We start from the raw sequence: 16,659 nt of genomic DNA on the forward strand, positions 1-16,659 counted from the left end.
CCTTTAAACAAATAATTCATTTTGCAGAATACTGTATTTCAAACTCTTAAATATATATTTACTGTGCTATTAGCTTTTATCCATATTGCACGCTCCTGTAAACTCTACTGTCTAGGCCTAATGATTATTTTCATTAGCAATGAATCTGTTGATTACTGTCTTGATCAATCAATTAGTTGTTTGGTCCATAAAATGTCAGAAAATGGTGGGAAATGTGAATCAGTGTTTCCCAAAGTTCAAGATGACGTCCTCAAATGTCTTGTCGAGACCATTAAAGAATAGGAAAGTTTCATTATAATCATCAAAGAACTATTTTCTAAAGAAATAATTAAAAGCATCTTTACTAATGATCCTCAAACACTCTGAAGTCTTCTTTACATAAAGATCACAACACACAGACCTGCTGTTTATATCCTCACTAGCTTTTATTAAAACTCTACTTACAGCAACAAGTTTTATAGGACAAGCAGTTGGTTTCTATTGTGACCCAAACACAGTGACACTGAGCGCAGATCAGTGCATCAAACACAATGAAGGGAGGAAACCTGGTGCAGTTTTATAGGAATCCATTCCTGGATGTCGCTGCTACAGCTCTCTAACGAACCGAGCCGTCGTTGGTCCGTGCTGCCGGTTTTACTTAACCAGCTCAGAACTTTCAGAACTCTCGTCCCCGAATCAAAAACACCTCGAGGAGAAAATAAACAGAAGGAACAGACTCGTGACTCTGAACTGGAATAGAAAACAAGAAAAACAACAAACAGTGTACAGTACGTTACCTTCAGGAGGAGAAGGAGAAAAGGTGCGACACAAATAGCGGTTATCTTTAAAGGAACAGTCCGACATTTTAGAAACTCCTCTTATTCAGTCATCTCCAGAGTCAAATGAGAAGTGGACATCAGTTTCATCTTTGTGCGTTTTATCATTAACTAAAATTTCCCTAAAGAGGCTGAAACCAAACAAGGAGTTTATTCCAACAAGTATCGTCTGTGGAGCCAAATGTTCATATATAATACAAAAATAAAGTCCACAACGGTCGCTGTCTTATGTTTACAACCCACTCAACCAAAAAGTCATTTTTTAAAAACGTAGTATTAGAAATATAAGATTAGAGAAATGTCTGAAAAAAATATCCTCCTTTCCTTTTAGTTGTCATGCGACCCTGTGAGGGGTCTCAACCCCAAGGTTGAGAAGCACTGAACTAAGGGGACCAAACAGCCCCGTTCTGTACCATAGAGCTCCATTATTATCCAAAAATTACAGAACCAGAAGGCTGCTGATATTCTATATTTTTCTTCATGTGCAGCTCCAAACCAACGATGAACTGATCTACTAACAGTGTTACTGTGCCGCAGACCTCTGTTGTCCAAAAACTATTAAAAACACGTCAATGAGCCACATTATGTTCCTTCAAACACACACACTGTACTTTATTTTGATTCAGTCTCTCTCTCACACACACACACACCGTCCTGCAGCTAGAAATACTCAATACAGCACCAAATGTAGATTCATCCGCGGTTGAAAATACTCGCCAACAAATGTGCTTTTTCTTCCTGTTTGTTTGATAAAAACTAGTGACCAGCTGTTTTAGGAAATTACTGAACCTTTTTAAACATGAGAGTATTTGTGATTTTAAAGTCTTCAGAGGAAACCAATGAGCTCTGAGCTGAGAGACATCGACAGAGCAGAGGAGGAAAGAACTTAAAAATCCTCTCCGAACTAAACTTTATCGACAGTAATTATTTAAACTAGCAGGAATGGAGCTTTGTATAAAATGTTGGACCTGGATGGTGAGTGGTAGTGTAGTGTAGTGGTGGTGCTCTGGCTTCACATTGTCATTCAAAATCAGTTACAAGCACAGTGAAGAGCCAAACTGTTTATTATAGTATAATAAACTAGTATAGTTTGATTCTGCTTTGCTAGTTTTATAGCTGATTTAAAAAAAACAACCAGACTGAACAGTTAACTGTAATGAAGGAATATGTTCAAAATTTGTTAATAGCTATTGGCCGACTATGGAGGTCTTTGGTATGAAGGCATTAACTTTAATCAGGCTGGTACTTGTCAGCAGAATAAAGTCATCAGTTTTTAACAAATATTCAGACATTTGTTGTTGGTTTTTGTCCTTCAAGGGAATTTTTTGATGTTAAGAAAAGTATACTACTGTGTGCTGAGCAGGGCTAGGCACAACCTGAACCTATCTATCTTTGTGCTGAACAACCGAGATGAAACTGATACCCATCTTCTTATTGGACTCTGGAGAAGACAGAAAAGAGGATTTACCAAAACATTAAACTGGCCTTTTAAACAGATGAAGGTCAATGTTTTGAAAGTGTCAAGTCTATCATCTCAAGTGTCTCTTGTTACTTCCAGCTGCCTTCAAGTCCAATGTTAATAAATGACTGTGGCTTATGATCCTCTGAACTTCCTGGAGATATACCTCCCCACATTCAGAGTCCAGTCAGCTCCTACTCAAAGTTAAAATCGTAGTCAAAGTTCAGGGAGGTCATGTCAGAGGGAAGGCCCAGGGTCTCAGGGGTGATTTCCATCATTTGAGAGTCATCCTCGCTGGGTTTCCCCTCCTCTACATGCAACCCAGAGCCATGATCTGACGTCTCAAACCCCTTTGGATCTGAAGCTGCCGAATCAGAGTCTCCTGAAGCCAGCTCAGGTTCTGGTTCGGACTGGCTCTGCTGGGCCTGCTGCCGCCGGGTCTGGTATCTGGTTTGGGATCGGGTTTGTCGGACAGGGCCAGAGGCAGGAGGGGTTCTCTTTGTAGGAGTCATTTTGCCTCTAGTTTTGGGACCTGGCTTGGATTCAAGTTCGGTTACTGGAGCTGTGTCAGAGAGGGACTCTGGAAGACCCTGGGGCTGAGTGTCCTGGTCTGTTTGGGGTTCAGATTGTGGTTCTGTCTGAATTTGAGGAACCAGTTTGGGATGAGTTTGTGATGTTGGTTCCAGCTTGGCAGGCTCAGTTTGTGGGGCAATTTGGGACTCAAATTTAGGAGTCTGGGACTGGTTTTGAGGGACACTCTGAGCCTCAGATGGAGTTGAAGTTTGTGAAGTAGGTTTGAATGGAGCCTCCTCAGGTGCTGGAGCTGGGACAGGCTGCATGGACCAAACTGATGCAATCTGAATGTCTAATTTTGACTGAGTTTGTGTACTTGATGGTGAATTGTTTGAGTCTGGTCGTGGAGACGTATGAACCTCAGTTGGAGGTTGGGGCTGGGTTTTAGGCTGGGCCTGGGGTTGTGGTATTGATGCTTGATGGGCTACAACTGTACTTTTATTGGTGCCACTCCAATCAGCTCTGGTGTCTGCCATTACTGGTTTGGTGATAGAGGAAGTGCCTGACTGGCTGGCGTCTGCGATTACTGGTTTGGTGATGGAGGAAGTGCCTGACTGGCTGGCGTCTGTGATTACTGGTTTGGTTATGGAGGAAGTGCCTGACTGGCTAGCATCCACCGTTACTGGTTTGGTGATGGAGGAAGTACCTGACTGGCTGGCATCCACCGTTACTGATTTGGTAATGGAGGAAGTGCCTGACTGGCTGGCATCCACCGTTACTGGTTTGGTGATGGAGGGAGTGCCTGACTGGCTGGCATCCACTGTCACTGGTTTGGTGATGGAGGAAGTGCCTGACTGGCTGACACTACTGTAGAAGATGCCAAATAAGTCCTGGGCTTTGGCTGCAGCCAGGTTACTCTTCAGTTTCTCAGACCTCTGAGCTCCATCGCCCATGTTCATGAAAGGTGGAGGCTTGACAAACACCGTACGGGTCTGCTCGCTCTCCGGGACCCCGGGAGCGGCCACATCAGACACTATCTTTATCATTGTTGATTGTGCAGGTTTAGCCTCAGATGGAGCAGGGGTGGTTTCAGATGGAGCAGAGGCAGCCTCCACTGGGGCAGGTTTAACCTCTGTTGGGGCAGGTTTAGACACCGGTGGCGCAGGTTTAACCTCCACTGGGGCAGGTTTAGACACCGGTGGCGCAGGTTTAACCTCAAATGGCACAGGTTTAGACACCGGCAGTGCAGGCACAGCCTCGAATGGACCAGGTTTACCAACTGGCGGCACAGGTTTAGTTTCCAGCAGTGCGTTCTGGGCGTTTAGAGCCTTTGTGAGAGGATCAGTGAATATCGGGAAGTCTTTGGGAGGAGTCCCTAGTGCACCTGTGTTTTGGGGTCTCATGGAGAGAAAGGTATTCAGAGGTGCAGGTCTACCCATCATGGCTGTTTTCCTCAGGACTGCAGCAGGTGCAGGGAGGTTGGGCCGGATTCTTCCCCGGTTGGCGCCCTGGGTCACCCAGGGAGGAGGCATGTTGCTCTGGCCTGACAGCTTCTCAGCTATCTCCTTAGCGACAGCCATAGACTTTGCAAAAGAATCTTCCACTGAGACCGGATTCAGCTTCACAGATGCTTCCTCCTCCTTGATGAACTCAGCGGCCACTTTTTCCGCCTCCTTTGCCAGCACGTTCTCCCTCTTCTTCCACGTGAACTTTCCGAACGAGGGTGTTGTGGTCATGGGTGCTGGTTTGCCGGCCTCCAGGCTCTGCTTGCGGAGCTTTGCCCTCATGGCCGGACTGGGTCCACAGAGGATTTTGGGTGGGTCGTAGGGTTTTGACGGAGGTTCAGGCTGTTTGTGGACCTCCAGTTTCCCGAGCTCAGGCTTTTTAAAAGCTTCCTTCTCAGCCTTAAGTTTTCCTTCATCTCGCTCTCTGTCATACTTGGACCTGGTATCTGAATATTTACCATATTTATACTTGTCATCATCGTCTCTTGGGCCATATCTTGGTCGGTTGTCATATCTGTCATCTTCCTCCCTGCGATACCGGTATCGATATTCTTCTTCTTTGCTGTATTTGTATCTGTCTTCCTCATCTCTTCTGCTGTATTTAGCCCTCTCCTCTTCCTCTCGGCTGTACCGGTATTTATCATCCTTCTTGTTGTATTTATATTTTTCATCTTCATCTTTCTTGCTGTAAGAAGGACTCTCCTCTCCCTTGCTCTTGGCATTTTTAAAATCCTCTTCCTTCTTGCCCAGTTTCGGCTTTTCCTCCTCTTCCTCCTTTTTATCTTTGGATTTCTCCTCTTTCCGACCATCATCATCCTCCTCCTTCTTTTTCTCCTTGTCCTTTTTCTCCTTTTTGTGTTTGGTCTTTTCCTCCTTGTCTTTGCTGCCTTTCTCCTCGTCATCGTGTTTGCGTTTCTTTCCACTCGTCTCTATGGCCAGTCCTGCCTGGCGATCCAAGTTCCTCCTCTGTTCGTACAGCGGATTCTCATACATTTGTTTCTGGGGAAGGAGGCATTAAAACAGAAGGACAAGACAGTGAAGACGATATATGAACTAGACTTCTGCCTGACATACAAACACAAATCTCATTCTGAATGTAACTTAGACACAAAATACTCCTAATTCTTATTGGGATGCTGCGTTCATGTGATGTTGGAGTTCCACATGGTTAGGGTTAGGGTTAGAAAATGAAAATTTGAAAATCGTGATCTTGATAAATGCCTGTTCGTTCTTACATGACAACGATTTGCAATAGCAGAGAGATCTACAGCATCAAACCAAACGCATGTGACAAACTGCACAGGAAGAAAATGACAGGACATAATGTAAATAAACCTAATGTGTGTGAGAGACACTGAAGACAAAGCAGCTCTAGATTCATCTGAATAAACAGAATTGAGATCCCGATTTTCTTCCACAATTCTTTTCAAATGAAAAAAAACATCAATTCCTAATAATATAATAATAATAATAATTTTTTAACTAGAGCTGTGCAGCCCTAGCACGAGTCATAGTTACCACTTTCTGACTCTGACTCTCTAAATAGTGTTCAAGATGCTGTCCAAGTCATAATTACGACTAAGACACTTTGTGCCAAATGACATTGAAGTGCCTGAAAACCAAACAAACATGGACGCTTTGTCGCAACCAAAGTTTGTGTTCAAGGTAATTAAACCCAAACTTAATGTATATAGAGTTATGTCTTCCATAGGACACTAACTCCATAATCATACAACCTTGTCGTCTGTGAATGAGTCATAAACATGAAATCTTTACGTCTCTACCGTCTATCCCATAAGATCATGAACGCAGCATCATTCAAACACCTCTCTGGACTCTTCATTTACTGTTTCTTTGTTGTTTTTACTGACTAAAGTCCATTTTCCTCCAGTGTTTTGGGGTGAAACACATGTTGCTGTTGAATCTTTTAAAAGTCTTTTTTTTTGTTGTGCTGTCAGCAGAACAAACTAACTTCCATTCAGCTCCATTGTGGTCTGAAAAAGGACGTCTTGATTTTCTTATAGCTTGACAAAACATCAGAACATTTGCTATCAGGCTGCAACGAAAATACATGATATGGCAAAAAAAGCTGAATAATAATTATGTAAGTTCATGGGCTGTTATGGGGGTAGTCTCACTACAACCTGACTGGACAAACACAATGTTAATGATGGAGGCCAAAATCCACAGTGTGTCCACACAGTCATTTAAAAGTCTGTGTGAAGCTTCTATTCAGCTTCAGCAGTCTGAGTTAGTCATATCAAGTGGATATCTGACACATTTACAGTCTTTTTAGCATCAAATTCCACGGACAGTGTTTCCCTGTTGAGCTGCAGGTGGAAGTATAGTAACAAAAAGAGGAACTTTGGCACTAAAAAGACTGTAATGTTGAAAGATATCTACTTGATTTGACTCATTTGGACGCCTGAAGCTTCATATTAGCTTCAGACTGTGGATTTTGTCCTCCATCACTTCCATTGTAAGGTCATTATGAAGGGATCTTCTAATGGTCAGTATGAACAGGAGGAATGATTACAGCAAGAAAAACAGCTTTAATGTTCATTTGATGACTGACTGCTGGTTTAATGACACTTGAAAAAGTGTGAACTTGTCCTTTAAATCAAAAAAATGACCCTGAACCTCTCGGACTTTACTACCTTGTACTTCTCATTGTGAGAATGGGTGGTGACGTGCTCTTCTGCACAGATGGCGTCTCCGTAAAACTCTTTACACAGCAGGCAGAAGAATCCTCTGACGGGCAGCAGGAACTCCGAACCTGCAGCAAAACACACGTAACCGCATTTTAAATCCAAAGGTGGCGATAAAATAAACTGTCAATTATGTTTACCTGATGGAACGCCTCCGTTTGCAGTACCTGTCAGGACAGGAGAGGGTTAAAGAGGTAACATCTGCTTACATATTATTTAAAAATGCATGGTGAAGAATTCAGTGGTGTTATATCGGAGCAGTAACGGTTGGAAAAGTGTTGTAACTGCTCAGTGACACCACTGGAGATGCAGTTAAATGAAGACATGTTCTGGTAAACGAGCAGACAAACACTTGTAACGAGAAGTTAAAGCACTTTTCCAACAGTTAAAGCAGGACTTTACATTTACAGCAGCCTTCATTTAAAACAAGGATTGAATTGACAGTGGAGGTGCTGACAGGAGTCTCCTCTGCGGCTCGATGAGAGTCTTTGTCACTTCGTTAGTACTGTTTTCATTATGAGACACAGAGAAACTGCAGCAGAGATCCAGACTGAGCTCCACCTGGAAGCAGAAGACGGCTCAGACACCGAGATCATTGGGGAAAAAAACTGCAGCATCACTATGACTTTAAGGAAACAGCTGAATGTGTATTACAAGTACCTTTGGCGGGTTTCGTCAGCTTCTCTTCTGACGGCATGTTCTTGGTGATTTTGGTGGGAGTGGAAGCCCAGGGTCGGTCGTACGGGTCCAGCGTCTGTGGAGCACCAGAAGGAAATCGTGTTATATAAGAAATGAGGAAGTAAAAGAGAATGCAGGTGTGAATATCATCACAACTACAGAACCAGTCAAACATCTGGACAACTACTCATATCATGGTTTTTCTTAATGTTATTTGAAGCTGGTTCAGACATCACCAGCAGTGTCATCAAGGCAAACAGTGGCTACTGTGAGGAATCTAAAATATTTTCTGTTTACTACATATTTCCATATTTTATAGTTTGATGTCTCCAGTGTTGTTCTACGATGTAGAAAACAGTAAAAAATAAAGAAAAACCTTTGAACTTTTGACTGTATTTCTACATCAAAAAGCAGAAGAAGACATTCAGCCTCTAGTTTCACTGCTGAAGCCGACTGTAACAAGAGAAAACATTTATGACATGATGTTCATACAGCAGCAAACACTTTGTGTCCACAGGAGGAAATATAGTTGTCGACTAATACATTAATAAACTCTTATATCAGCTGACAGCTGCGTTATAAACCATTTATTAACTATTTATAGACTTTTAATGATAAATCAGTGTTAGCATGCTTGTTTTATAATGCAGATCAATACTTCAGACCCTGTGTAATACTTCTAAAGAGACTTGTAATTAACAGTGAGCTTAACATACTTACATCATTTCTAACATTAATATAATGTTCCTTAAATATTCCTAAAGTTACCTACCTATTATCGATTTCTTCTTTTTCATATATAATATGGGAGACTTTATCAAACTTTGCATTTATCACTTGAAAACACAGATTGTGTTGTAGCTCCTCAACAGTGAGTTGATATTTTTCTCAGATAATATTGGTGTAATTAATAGAAACATCGGTTGTTACGGCCGGTTTGTTGTTTGTGAAACTAGAAGCCGTCGTCTCGTTCAGCTCAGAAGATGAAACACACACACGTATGAATAAAGATATTTTTACAATATGTAATAAAACAAACCTTTCGGTGAATTTTGCTGTGCAAGTGCGTGAAAAAATCAAACATGGAACCAGAGGTGAGGTTACAGTTTTTGCACCAGTGGTTTCCAGCATCATAGTATTCGAACGGCTCAGGGGGCGGGGTCGGAGGCGGAGCCGGGGCGCTGGCAGGCGGCTTGTCCGGCGAAGCTCTTGACAACGACGACGAAGACGCCGAAGGTGCCGAGGAGGTCTGCTAAGAAACAAAGATGGAGGAGAGTCAAGACGGCGGGAGACACAGTCGGGATTCACACAAACAGTGACGGAGTTGCTTTTTCTCTCTGCTTCCACAAAATATGAAAACTGAAAAAGTTTCTTACCTTCAGCGTGTTCCAGCCTCCAAGACGTCAGTCAGCGCGACAGTCCGACTGTTGGTCTTTAACTGATCGCAAACTCTAATTCGCTTTTAAGTTTAACCTCAGGTGGGTTTTTTTTTCTCGGAACGATGAAACATTTGAAATATAAAAAAGGTGAAAACTTTCTGTTTACATCCCTGACGTCTAGTTACTGAGCTATCTATGTTCAAAACCCCCACAAGACCAGAAAATCTTGTCATGTAACTAAAACTGCAACTAATCATCATTTTCATTATTGATTAATCTGTGGAATATTTTCTCAATTAATCAATTAATCGCTTTATCCATAAAAACGGCAGGAAATAGTTCCCACAACAATCATTTAACAGTCCACAACATCACATGACCTGAGCTGCAACTAACAATCAGTTTCATTATTGATTCATCTCCGTTAATTGATTAGTTGTTTGGTCCAGAAAATGGTGAAAAATGACGACGTCATCAAATGTGCACAAAGATCTTCAGTTTACTGTCACAGTAAATATTCACATTTAACAAGCTGCAATCGGAGAATTTTGACTTTTTCATTCTTAGAAATTAAATTAATTAATTATCCAAATAGTTGGTGATTGATCTAACAGTTGACAACTTATTGATTAATAGTTGCAGCTCAAGTCACAAACAAAGAAAAGCAGAAAATCTTCACGATTATGAAGCTGGAAACTGTGAATGTTTGAAATTTTTACCAGAACAAAAGTCTTCAAAGATGATGATTAATTTACTGTTAATTGATCTGTTTGACAAACTGGAACCACTGAATGTTTTGCTTTTTTGCTTGAAAAATTATGAAAATAGCTGCCGACTAATCAATTAATTAATTGACCAATCGACATGTAACGATTCTAATAGTGTGTAACGTGCAGATGACTGACTGACGGATTTCAAGCTTCTTTGCACCAAAATCAGAAGAAATAAGTCTTTTTGTTTAAGTTCAGTAATAAGAGAAGAAAACCTTCCAGGATTAGTTTCAATCAATAAACTCGATGCACATCCGCTGCATGTAATCACGTGTCTGTCCCAGTGCATGATGGGAAACTGTCAGACTGGGCGAGTGAGGACGACTACGGGTGCGTTTTAGGATCGACTGAACGGTGAACAGACGCGTTTAAAAAGTGCACCAAAAAAAAAAATCAATAAAATACAATTAAAAAAGCATCAAAATAAAAGAAAACATCAAAGCAGCTGAAACAGACTTTAAATAAACAGTTAAATCTGATACAGTCAGTAATGTAATCTGATCATAATCTGATCATAATCTGATCTTTCTTCTGTTTAAACATACAGATTAAAAACATTTTAACAAACAAAGCTGCTCTGATTTAAGTCCACATGAGACTTAAAACTGTTTTTAAATAATCTGATTAAAAGCTGAGATGATCCCTAGCTATGATGTAAAAGCTCCTCATAAAAAAGAACCAAACAGGCAAATACATACATAAATAAATAAATAAATAAATAAAGGGGAATACCACTGAATTCAGACTGTCAGAGTTCTGCACGTGCTCAGTGCTGACCAGTTTTTTTAACGTGAATCTACAGCCAATCAGATCTCTCCGCTGTGAACGTCTGAGATGATCAATATCGACTCCAGATCAAAGCTCAGCAGAGGGAAAAAAATCAGACGTTGATGTCGTCCATCGTCAGAGGGAAGAACGATGGAAAAAAGGAACATTCAGTGTTTTAGTTGCTGGAAACTGATCACATGTATTGATCGAGGGTGAATTCAGTGGTATTTCCTGTGTTACCTCCTCTGCAGATGTTTGTACCTTTAGCGTGGAGCCGCCGACCACCTGCCGTCCCTCGGGGCTCCTCTCCGGCTCCCGTTTCTTCTTCTGTGGCGGCGACGCGTCCTCCTGCTCGTCGACCGGCTTGCCGGCCCTGCGCGGCCGGTCGGACGGCGTCAGGCCCAGGATGAGCGCCACCTTGTCGATCTCGCTGCGTTTCTTCTCGGCGGCCTCGTGCTCTTTGCGCAGGTTGGAGATCTGAGTCATGACGTCCTCCTGCAGGTGGCTGATCTTCTGCAGCAGAGGGTCTTTGTGGCCGTCCTTCTCGCGGCGCTTCTTCCTCAGGAGCTCGCCTGAGAACACACGACACGTTAAAAACAACCAACACATCTGGACGCCAGCAGCTGGCTCCTTGCTGACGGTACGTGAACAAACCTTGCTGCTTCCTGAGTCTCTCCAGCTCCTTCATCAGATACTCCTTCTTCTTCATCCTCAGCTCTCTGTCCTGCTTCAGCTTCTCTCTTTCCTCCAGAACCTGAACACAAACACCGTCAGCGTTGATCTGCAGCTGCTTTCATGTTTCTGTTTGTTTCATGAACAACAGGAATAAAAACCTTCTGCTTCTGGCTCTCGTTGTTCTGCTCCTCAGACACTCTCCTCTCATGGCTGCTGACTTTAGAGTTTCCTTTGTCACCGTCCTGGACCGAACTCTTCATCAAACCTGAAGACCAACACATGATCGGCTTTAACATCAGCCAATAGGAACACAGGAAAACTAATCTGACATGATTCATTCTGACATCATCATCGTCATTCCACAATCAGACCAGTTGTGAACTGATGTTAAACGTCATGTAAACAGATCTATGTTGTTATTTAGTTGTTGTCATGACGACTCCAGATATTCAGACTCAGGCTCAAAGTGTGTAAAAAAAACATCCCCCTGATCAGACTGACCTTTGACCCCGGGCTCGGGGGTCTGCTTATTGTAGGGCGGTTTGTATGGCATTGTGGGGGGGAAGTCGTCGGGGGCGGTCTGGGGGGGCAGGGTCATGCTGGGGGGCGGGTACATGGGCGGCCACTGCTGGGGCATGTAGGGCAGGTAGTTCCCGTACTGGCTGTACCCCGGCGGCGGGTAGTTGGGTGGCATCATGCTGTGCACCTGTGAGGGGGGGTATGTGGGGATGGGCACCCCGGTGTGGGTGGGGATGGCGCTGGGTTCTGGGGTTTGTGGCGGCAGCTCTTTGTGAGCCGGCGGCGCCGTGGCTCCGCCCTTCATCTCTTTGAGGGATTTGGGCGGAGCCACGGCGCCGCTCTTCCTGCGGCCGTCGTCGCTGCTCCAGCTGCCGGCTCGGCTGCGACTCCTGCTGCTGCTGCTGCAGCTGGAGCTGCCGCTGTGGCTCCGCCTCCTGCGCCCGCGGCTGTGCCGGCTGCCGTCCGAGCTGCAGGAGGAGTACCGCTGGCGCCGTGTGGGCGTCTTGGGAGGCGGCTTGTTTCCATGGAGCCGCTCCTTGGTCCTGGCGGCCATCTTGCTGATCTCGACCACACCCAGGTCCAGACCGATGGTCTGCAGCAAGTCCTGGATTTTCTCGTATTCCTCCAGCGCCTGCCGCTCGCTCTCCTCCAGCGGCTCCGTCCCCGGCGGGTAGGCGGGGTTCGACACCTGGACCGTAATGTTCTGGTCGGGGCTGATGGTGGGTCGACTGGCGTACCTCATGTCTACCTCACCTCTGGTGGGAGGGGCCTGAAGGTGTGGCGAGGCCCCCTGGGGGAGGCCGTATGACTGAGCGAGGACGGCTTTCTGCGGCGGGTAATCTCCGTACAGCGCCTCCTCCGTCACGTCCGCGTACAGATCCAACGTGTGGTGTCGCAGCGGCTCTGGCGGCGCCGGCGGTTTGGGCTCCTCCGCGTCTCCGTACAGGAACTTCTCCTCGTCGTCGATGTCGTCCACGGTCTTCTCCGGAGCCTTGGCCGCCCCAGCCGCCGCCGCCGGACCGAGCAGGTTCAGGATCTCTTTGATCTCGGCGTCGAGACCGGCGCGCTGAGCCATCTGCGGGTCGGACCGGAGCTCCGACAGCATGGACGCCACCATGTGAGGCTCCATGCCTTTCATGGCCTGCAGCAGCTGGTCGGCCACGCGGGAGATGTTGGAGCCCTGCAGACCTCTGGGAGAGTCTGAGCTCTGAAACACAAACCACAGGAAGACACCAGAGTGACGCCTCCGTGTGACAAAGATCCTCAGATAACAGACGCAGATTATAAAGCTGATAAAATTCTCAGCGTTTGTTTACATCAATCACACCAAACTCAAAGTCTTTTGAATTATTATTAATTATTTTCTTATTGGCTCACATCTCTGCAGAGTTTATGAGTCTCTCACACATGCTGCTCTCTGACTCACAACTGGATTTTACAGGATGTCTCACTGTTTTCAAATTCAAGCAGAAGAAACTCTGCTTTCATTAAAGTTTCATCTAAACGACGTCACTGAGAAGTTTCAACCCTTAAAACCGCTGAACAAACACATGACGGGTCGAGAGTTTTGCTGATTTAATGATGATTCAGTTTCAGACAAAGTTCTTCTTCTACTGTTTTTGTTTAAACATTTAACTTCTTCTGGGTTTGTAGTCAATATTTTTATATTTCTCTTAGTGAGTTATTGTTACCTTTAAGTCCATGCTGAGGCTGTACATGTTTATATATATAATCAACATTTTAATGACACTCTGATCTGTCAGATAAGAGGTGGAAGCTGATCTGTCGGGGTCAGCGAGTGTTTTTAACCCCGACGTCTGCAGCGTTCGGCGTCCTACCCTGACAGACGGCGAGTCCTCGGAGTCGTTGCGTTTCTTGAGGATGGATTTTGTCGGCAGACTCAGCATCTCCTCCAGCTCCTTCCTGCGCCGGGCCGTGTCCAGCTCCCTGAACTCTCTCCTGGACTTCTCGTCGCTGTCGTCAGTGCTGCGGCTGCTGGAGCTCGAGCTGCTGCTCACGCTGCGACTCCTCCTCCGGCTCTTACTGCGGGTGCGACTGGCTGCTTTGCTGTAGCTCCTCCCCCGGCTCCGCCCTCTGGACCTGGATCTGGACTTGCTGCGAGGGCGGCTCTTGCTGCGGCCCCGGCTCTTGGCTCGGCTCCGGTCCGGGCTGCGGCTCTGGCTGCGGGGCCGGCTCTTGCTCCTCGCCCGGCTCTTGCTGCGGCCCCGGCTCTTGGCCCGGCTCCGGTCCGGACTCCGGCTCTTGCTGCGGCCCCGGCTCTTGGCCCGGCTTCGGTCCGGACTCCGGCTGTGGCTGCGGGGCCGGCTCTTGGCCCGGATCCGGTCTGGACTTCGCTCTCGACTCCGGCTGCGAGGGCGGCTCCGCCCCCTGCTGCGGCTGCGCTCATACTCGGGTCGAGGACGGTAATCTCTGCACAGAAACAACACATCAACAAAAGAGAAAAGAAACCAGTAAATATTCATATTAACTGGTGTCTTTAGTCTCTGTGACAGTAAACTTTGAGTTGACGTCATCTTTGGGAAACACTGATCAACATTTTTCACCGTTTTCTGACATTTTATGAAAGTACCTCTCATGATGGCGTGGGGGGGCGGAGCCAGATGGTCCGGTCAGCTCGTTGCCGACGGTGATGACCAGGTTGTGGTCGAGGGGAAGCGGTCCTCGTGGTGACGGAGATCTCTGCAACAAAATAGAAGAAACCAGTTTTATAATAATCAGAAGGATCCACACAGATATAAAGTTGTTATCAGTATTCATCAATACATATATTTATATATTGACTAAACAATCCATCGATCTACAGAAGCAGTCGATCTGCAGCTAATGATTATCTTCATTATTAATTAATCTGTCAATAATTTAGTTGTTTGGTCCATAAAATGTCAGAAAATGGTGAAAAATATTGATCAGTGTTTCTTAAAGTCCAAGATGACGTCAGCAAATGTTTTGTCCACAACTCAAAGATCTTCAGCTTACTGTGAAAATATTCACATTTAAGAAGCTGAATCAGAGAATTTGGACTTTTTTTCTTTAAAAAAAATGCTCGAAACGATTAATTGGTTTGTTAATCATCAGAAAAGTAATCATCAACTATTTTGATAATCAACCATTGACTGTATATAAAGAAAGACGACATCACAGCTCCCCAAAATTAAAGGCAAACATCTGGATCGCCCCCTGCTGGCTGCTGCAGTACAGCAGTCATAAGCCCCGCCCCCTCCGTGTTATTGGATGGGACGTGAATCAAACTAAAAAAAAAAATTAAATTTCACGTCAAACACATGTTTCCCAAAGATGGTTTCTGTCATTTTAGGTCATTTTTAATCACGCTGATGTTTTTGTCATTTTTCTGATGAGTTTGTTTTTAGTTATTTGTCGATATAAAAAGGAGGTGTGAGGTCATGATTGACAGCTGTGACAGCCGCTCTCAAACTCTACTGCACTGACACTGGCTCCAAATGACGTCACACAAGCAAGATGGCCGCTCACGGAAGGAAGATATTTTGGCTTCATGTTTGCATAGCGGCAGGAAGTGGAGACGCGTCGGCCATCTTTATATACAGGCGATATAATCGACTAACCGCAGCTCTAGTTGACAGATTAATAGATAATTACAAGATTTAAAGTCTCAAAGTCTCAGAAGCAGCTGATATTATCTGCATGAACATAACATTAAGTGAGAAAATTTGCTTTTTTGGGGTGAATCGACCCTTTAAATGCTTCATGTTGATGATTCATCAGTCAGTCACCATCAGCTTCATCACCAAGCTTCCGGCCAAATGACCTCAACATAAGAACCTGACAGATGTTGACTGTTGGCAGAGAAATAATCTGAAGCTAAATGCTGCCGGGACAGTTCCAGGAATCACTGTGATGATGATGATGATGATGATGATGATGATGATGATGAGTCTGTTCATATGAATCAATCACACCGGTTTGCATCGTTATCTCACTGGAGCAAAACACGAACTCCATTCATATGTCTGGCAGTTTATTGATGTTTTGCTTGTTGACTTCATAAACAAGAACAAATAACGAGTTAATTCATCCCGGTTAAACAGATCAGTGTGATCTTTCATTCGGCCACGTTGACATCCTTAAAAACACAAACTGTTACAGAGAAAAACAGACTTATCGGTCCACAGCTAGCTAATGTTAGCTAACGCTAGCTAGCCCGGTGTATTTTACTGAAAGTTGTAAATACTTAGTAAAAGTTAGGCTAAACTTTTTTTATATATATAAGTTACTGACAGTTTATTTGGTCCTTCTGTCAGAACATTTAAGAATGAATGTTTCAGTCTGAACCTCATCAGTAAGTTAATGTTATTATATCGGACGGGATTCGTTAAATTGGCAGATTATTGAATGGATTTTGGTGCAGAGCTGATAATAAATGAAATGTGTATCGGGACTAATGAGAAAGCTGACTTCAGGTATAATTCACTCTCAGGAGACGACAACATTCACCAGCTCCAGTCTGTTTGTTAACAGGCTCAGTTTCATATTAATTTGACCCAGTTTGACTCACCTCTCTCGGCGGAGCTCCGGCCCAGTACTCCCCGCTTCGGTGACTTCCTGCCCCGGGGGAAGGGTACCTCCTGCGCGGCGGGGAGCGACGGTAGTCCGGGTGTCCGTGGTCGTGGTAGCCGGGGTGGTACGGGGGCCTGGGACGGCTCCTGTCGTCTCTGTAGCCCGGTGCCATGTATGGCCGCGGCGGCGGGGGACCGCGGCCTTCGAAAGGCGGCGCGTAGCCTCCTCTCGGCGGAGGCCGACCGCGGTACATCTCCTCCCGCAGAGATTCTGTGGCTTCCCGCGGTCAACCAGCGGATGTATCCAGGGTTCGTTT

The 16,659-nt window shown here is 44.9% G+C and overlaps 1 protein-coding gene across 3 annotated transcripts in view; it reads right to left on the minus strand.

Annotated features, from left to right (window-relative positions):
* Positions 1 to 401: 401 nt before the first annotated feature.
* Positions 402 to 16,659, minus strand: part of znf318 (zinc finger protein 318) — a 16,411-nt gene continuing 153 nt past the window's right edge. The window contains exons 1-12 of one of the 3 annotated variants that reach the window (XM_044372117.1): positions 16,342 to 16,659; positions 14,380 to 14,489; positions 13,628 to 14,219; positions 11,772 to 12,996; positions 11,429 to 11,535; positions 11,250 to 11,349; positions 10,857 to 11,167; positions 8,718 to 8,930; positions 7,661 to 7,754; positions 6,950 to 7,068; positions 3,960 to 5,291; positions 402 to 3,917 (exon numbers count right to left, since the gene is read on the minus strand). The exon at positions 16,342 to 16,659 is cut by the window's right edge and continues 153 nt beyond it. In XM_044372117.1, the coding sequence (XP_044228052.1) occupies positions 2,469 to 3,917; positions 3,960 to 5,291; positions 6,950 to 7,068; positions 7,661 to 7,754; positions 8,718 to 8,930; positions 10,857 to 11,167; positions 11,250 to 11,349; positions 11,429 to 11,535; positions 11,772 to 12,996; positions 13,628 to 14,219; positions 14,380 to 14,489; positions 16,342 to 16,596 (5,907 nt within the window). In that variant the 5' untranslated portion in view covers positions 16,597 to 16,659 and the 3' untranslated portion in view covers positions 402 to 2,468. Of the gene's footprint in view, positions 5,292 to 6,949; positions 7,069 to 7,660; positions 7,755 to 8,717; positions 8,931 to 10,856; positions 11,168 to 11,249; positions 11,350 to 11,428; positions 11,536 to 11,771; positions 12,997 to 13,627; positions 14,220 to 14,379; positions 14,490 to 16,341 lie in introns of all 3 variants that reach the window. The other 2 variants (XM_044372116.1, XM_044372115.1) reach the window with 2 other exon arrangements.

Source organism: Thunnus albacares, chromosome 14 (genome assembly GCF_914725855.1).
Source record: "Thunnus albacares chromosome 14, fThuAlb1.1, whole genome shotgun sequence".
Classification (NCBI taxonomy): Eukaryota; Metazoa; Chordata; class Actinopteri; order Scombriformes; family Scombridae; genus Thunnus; species Thunnus albacares.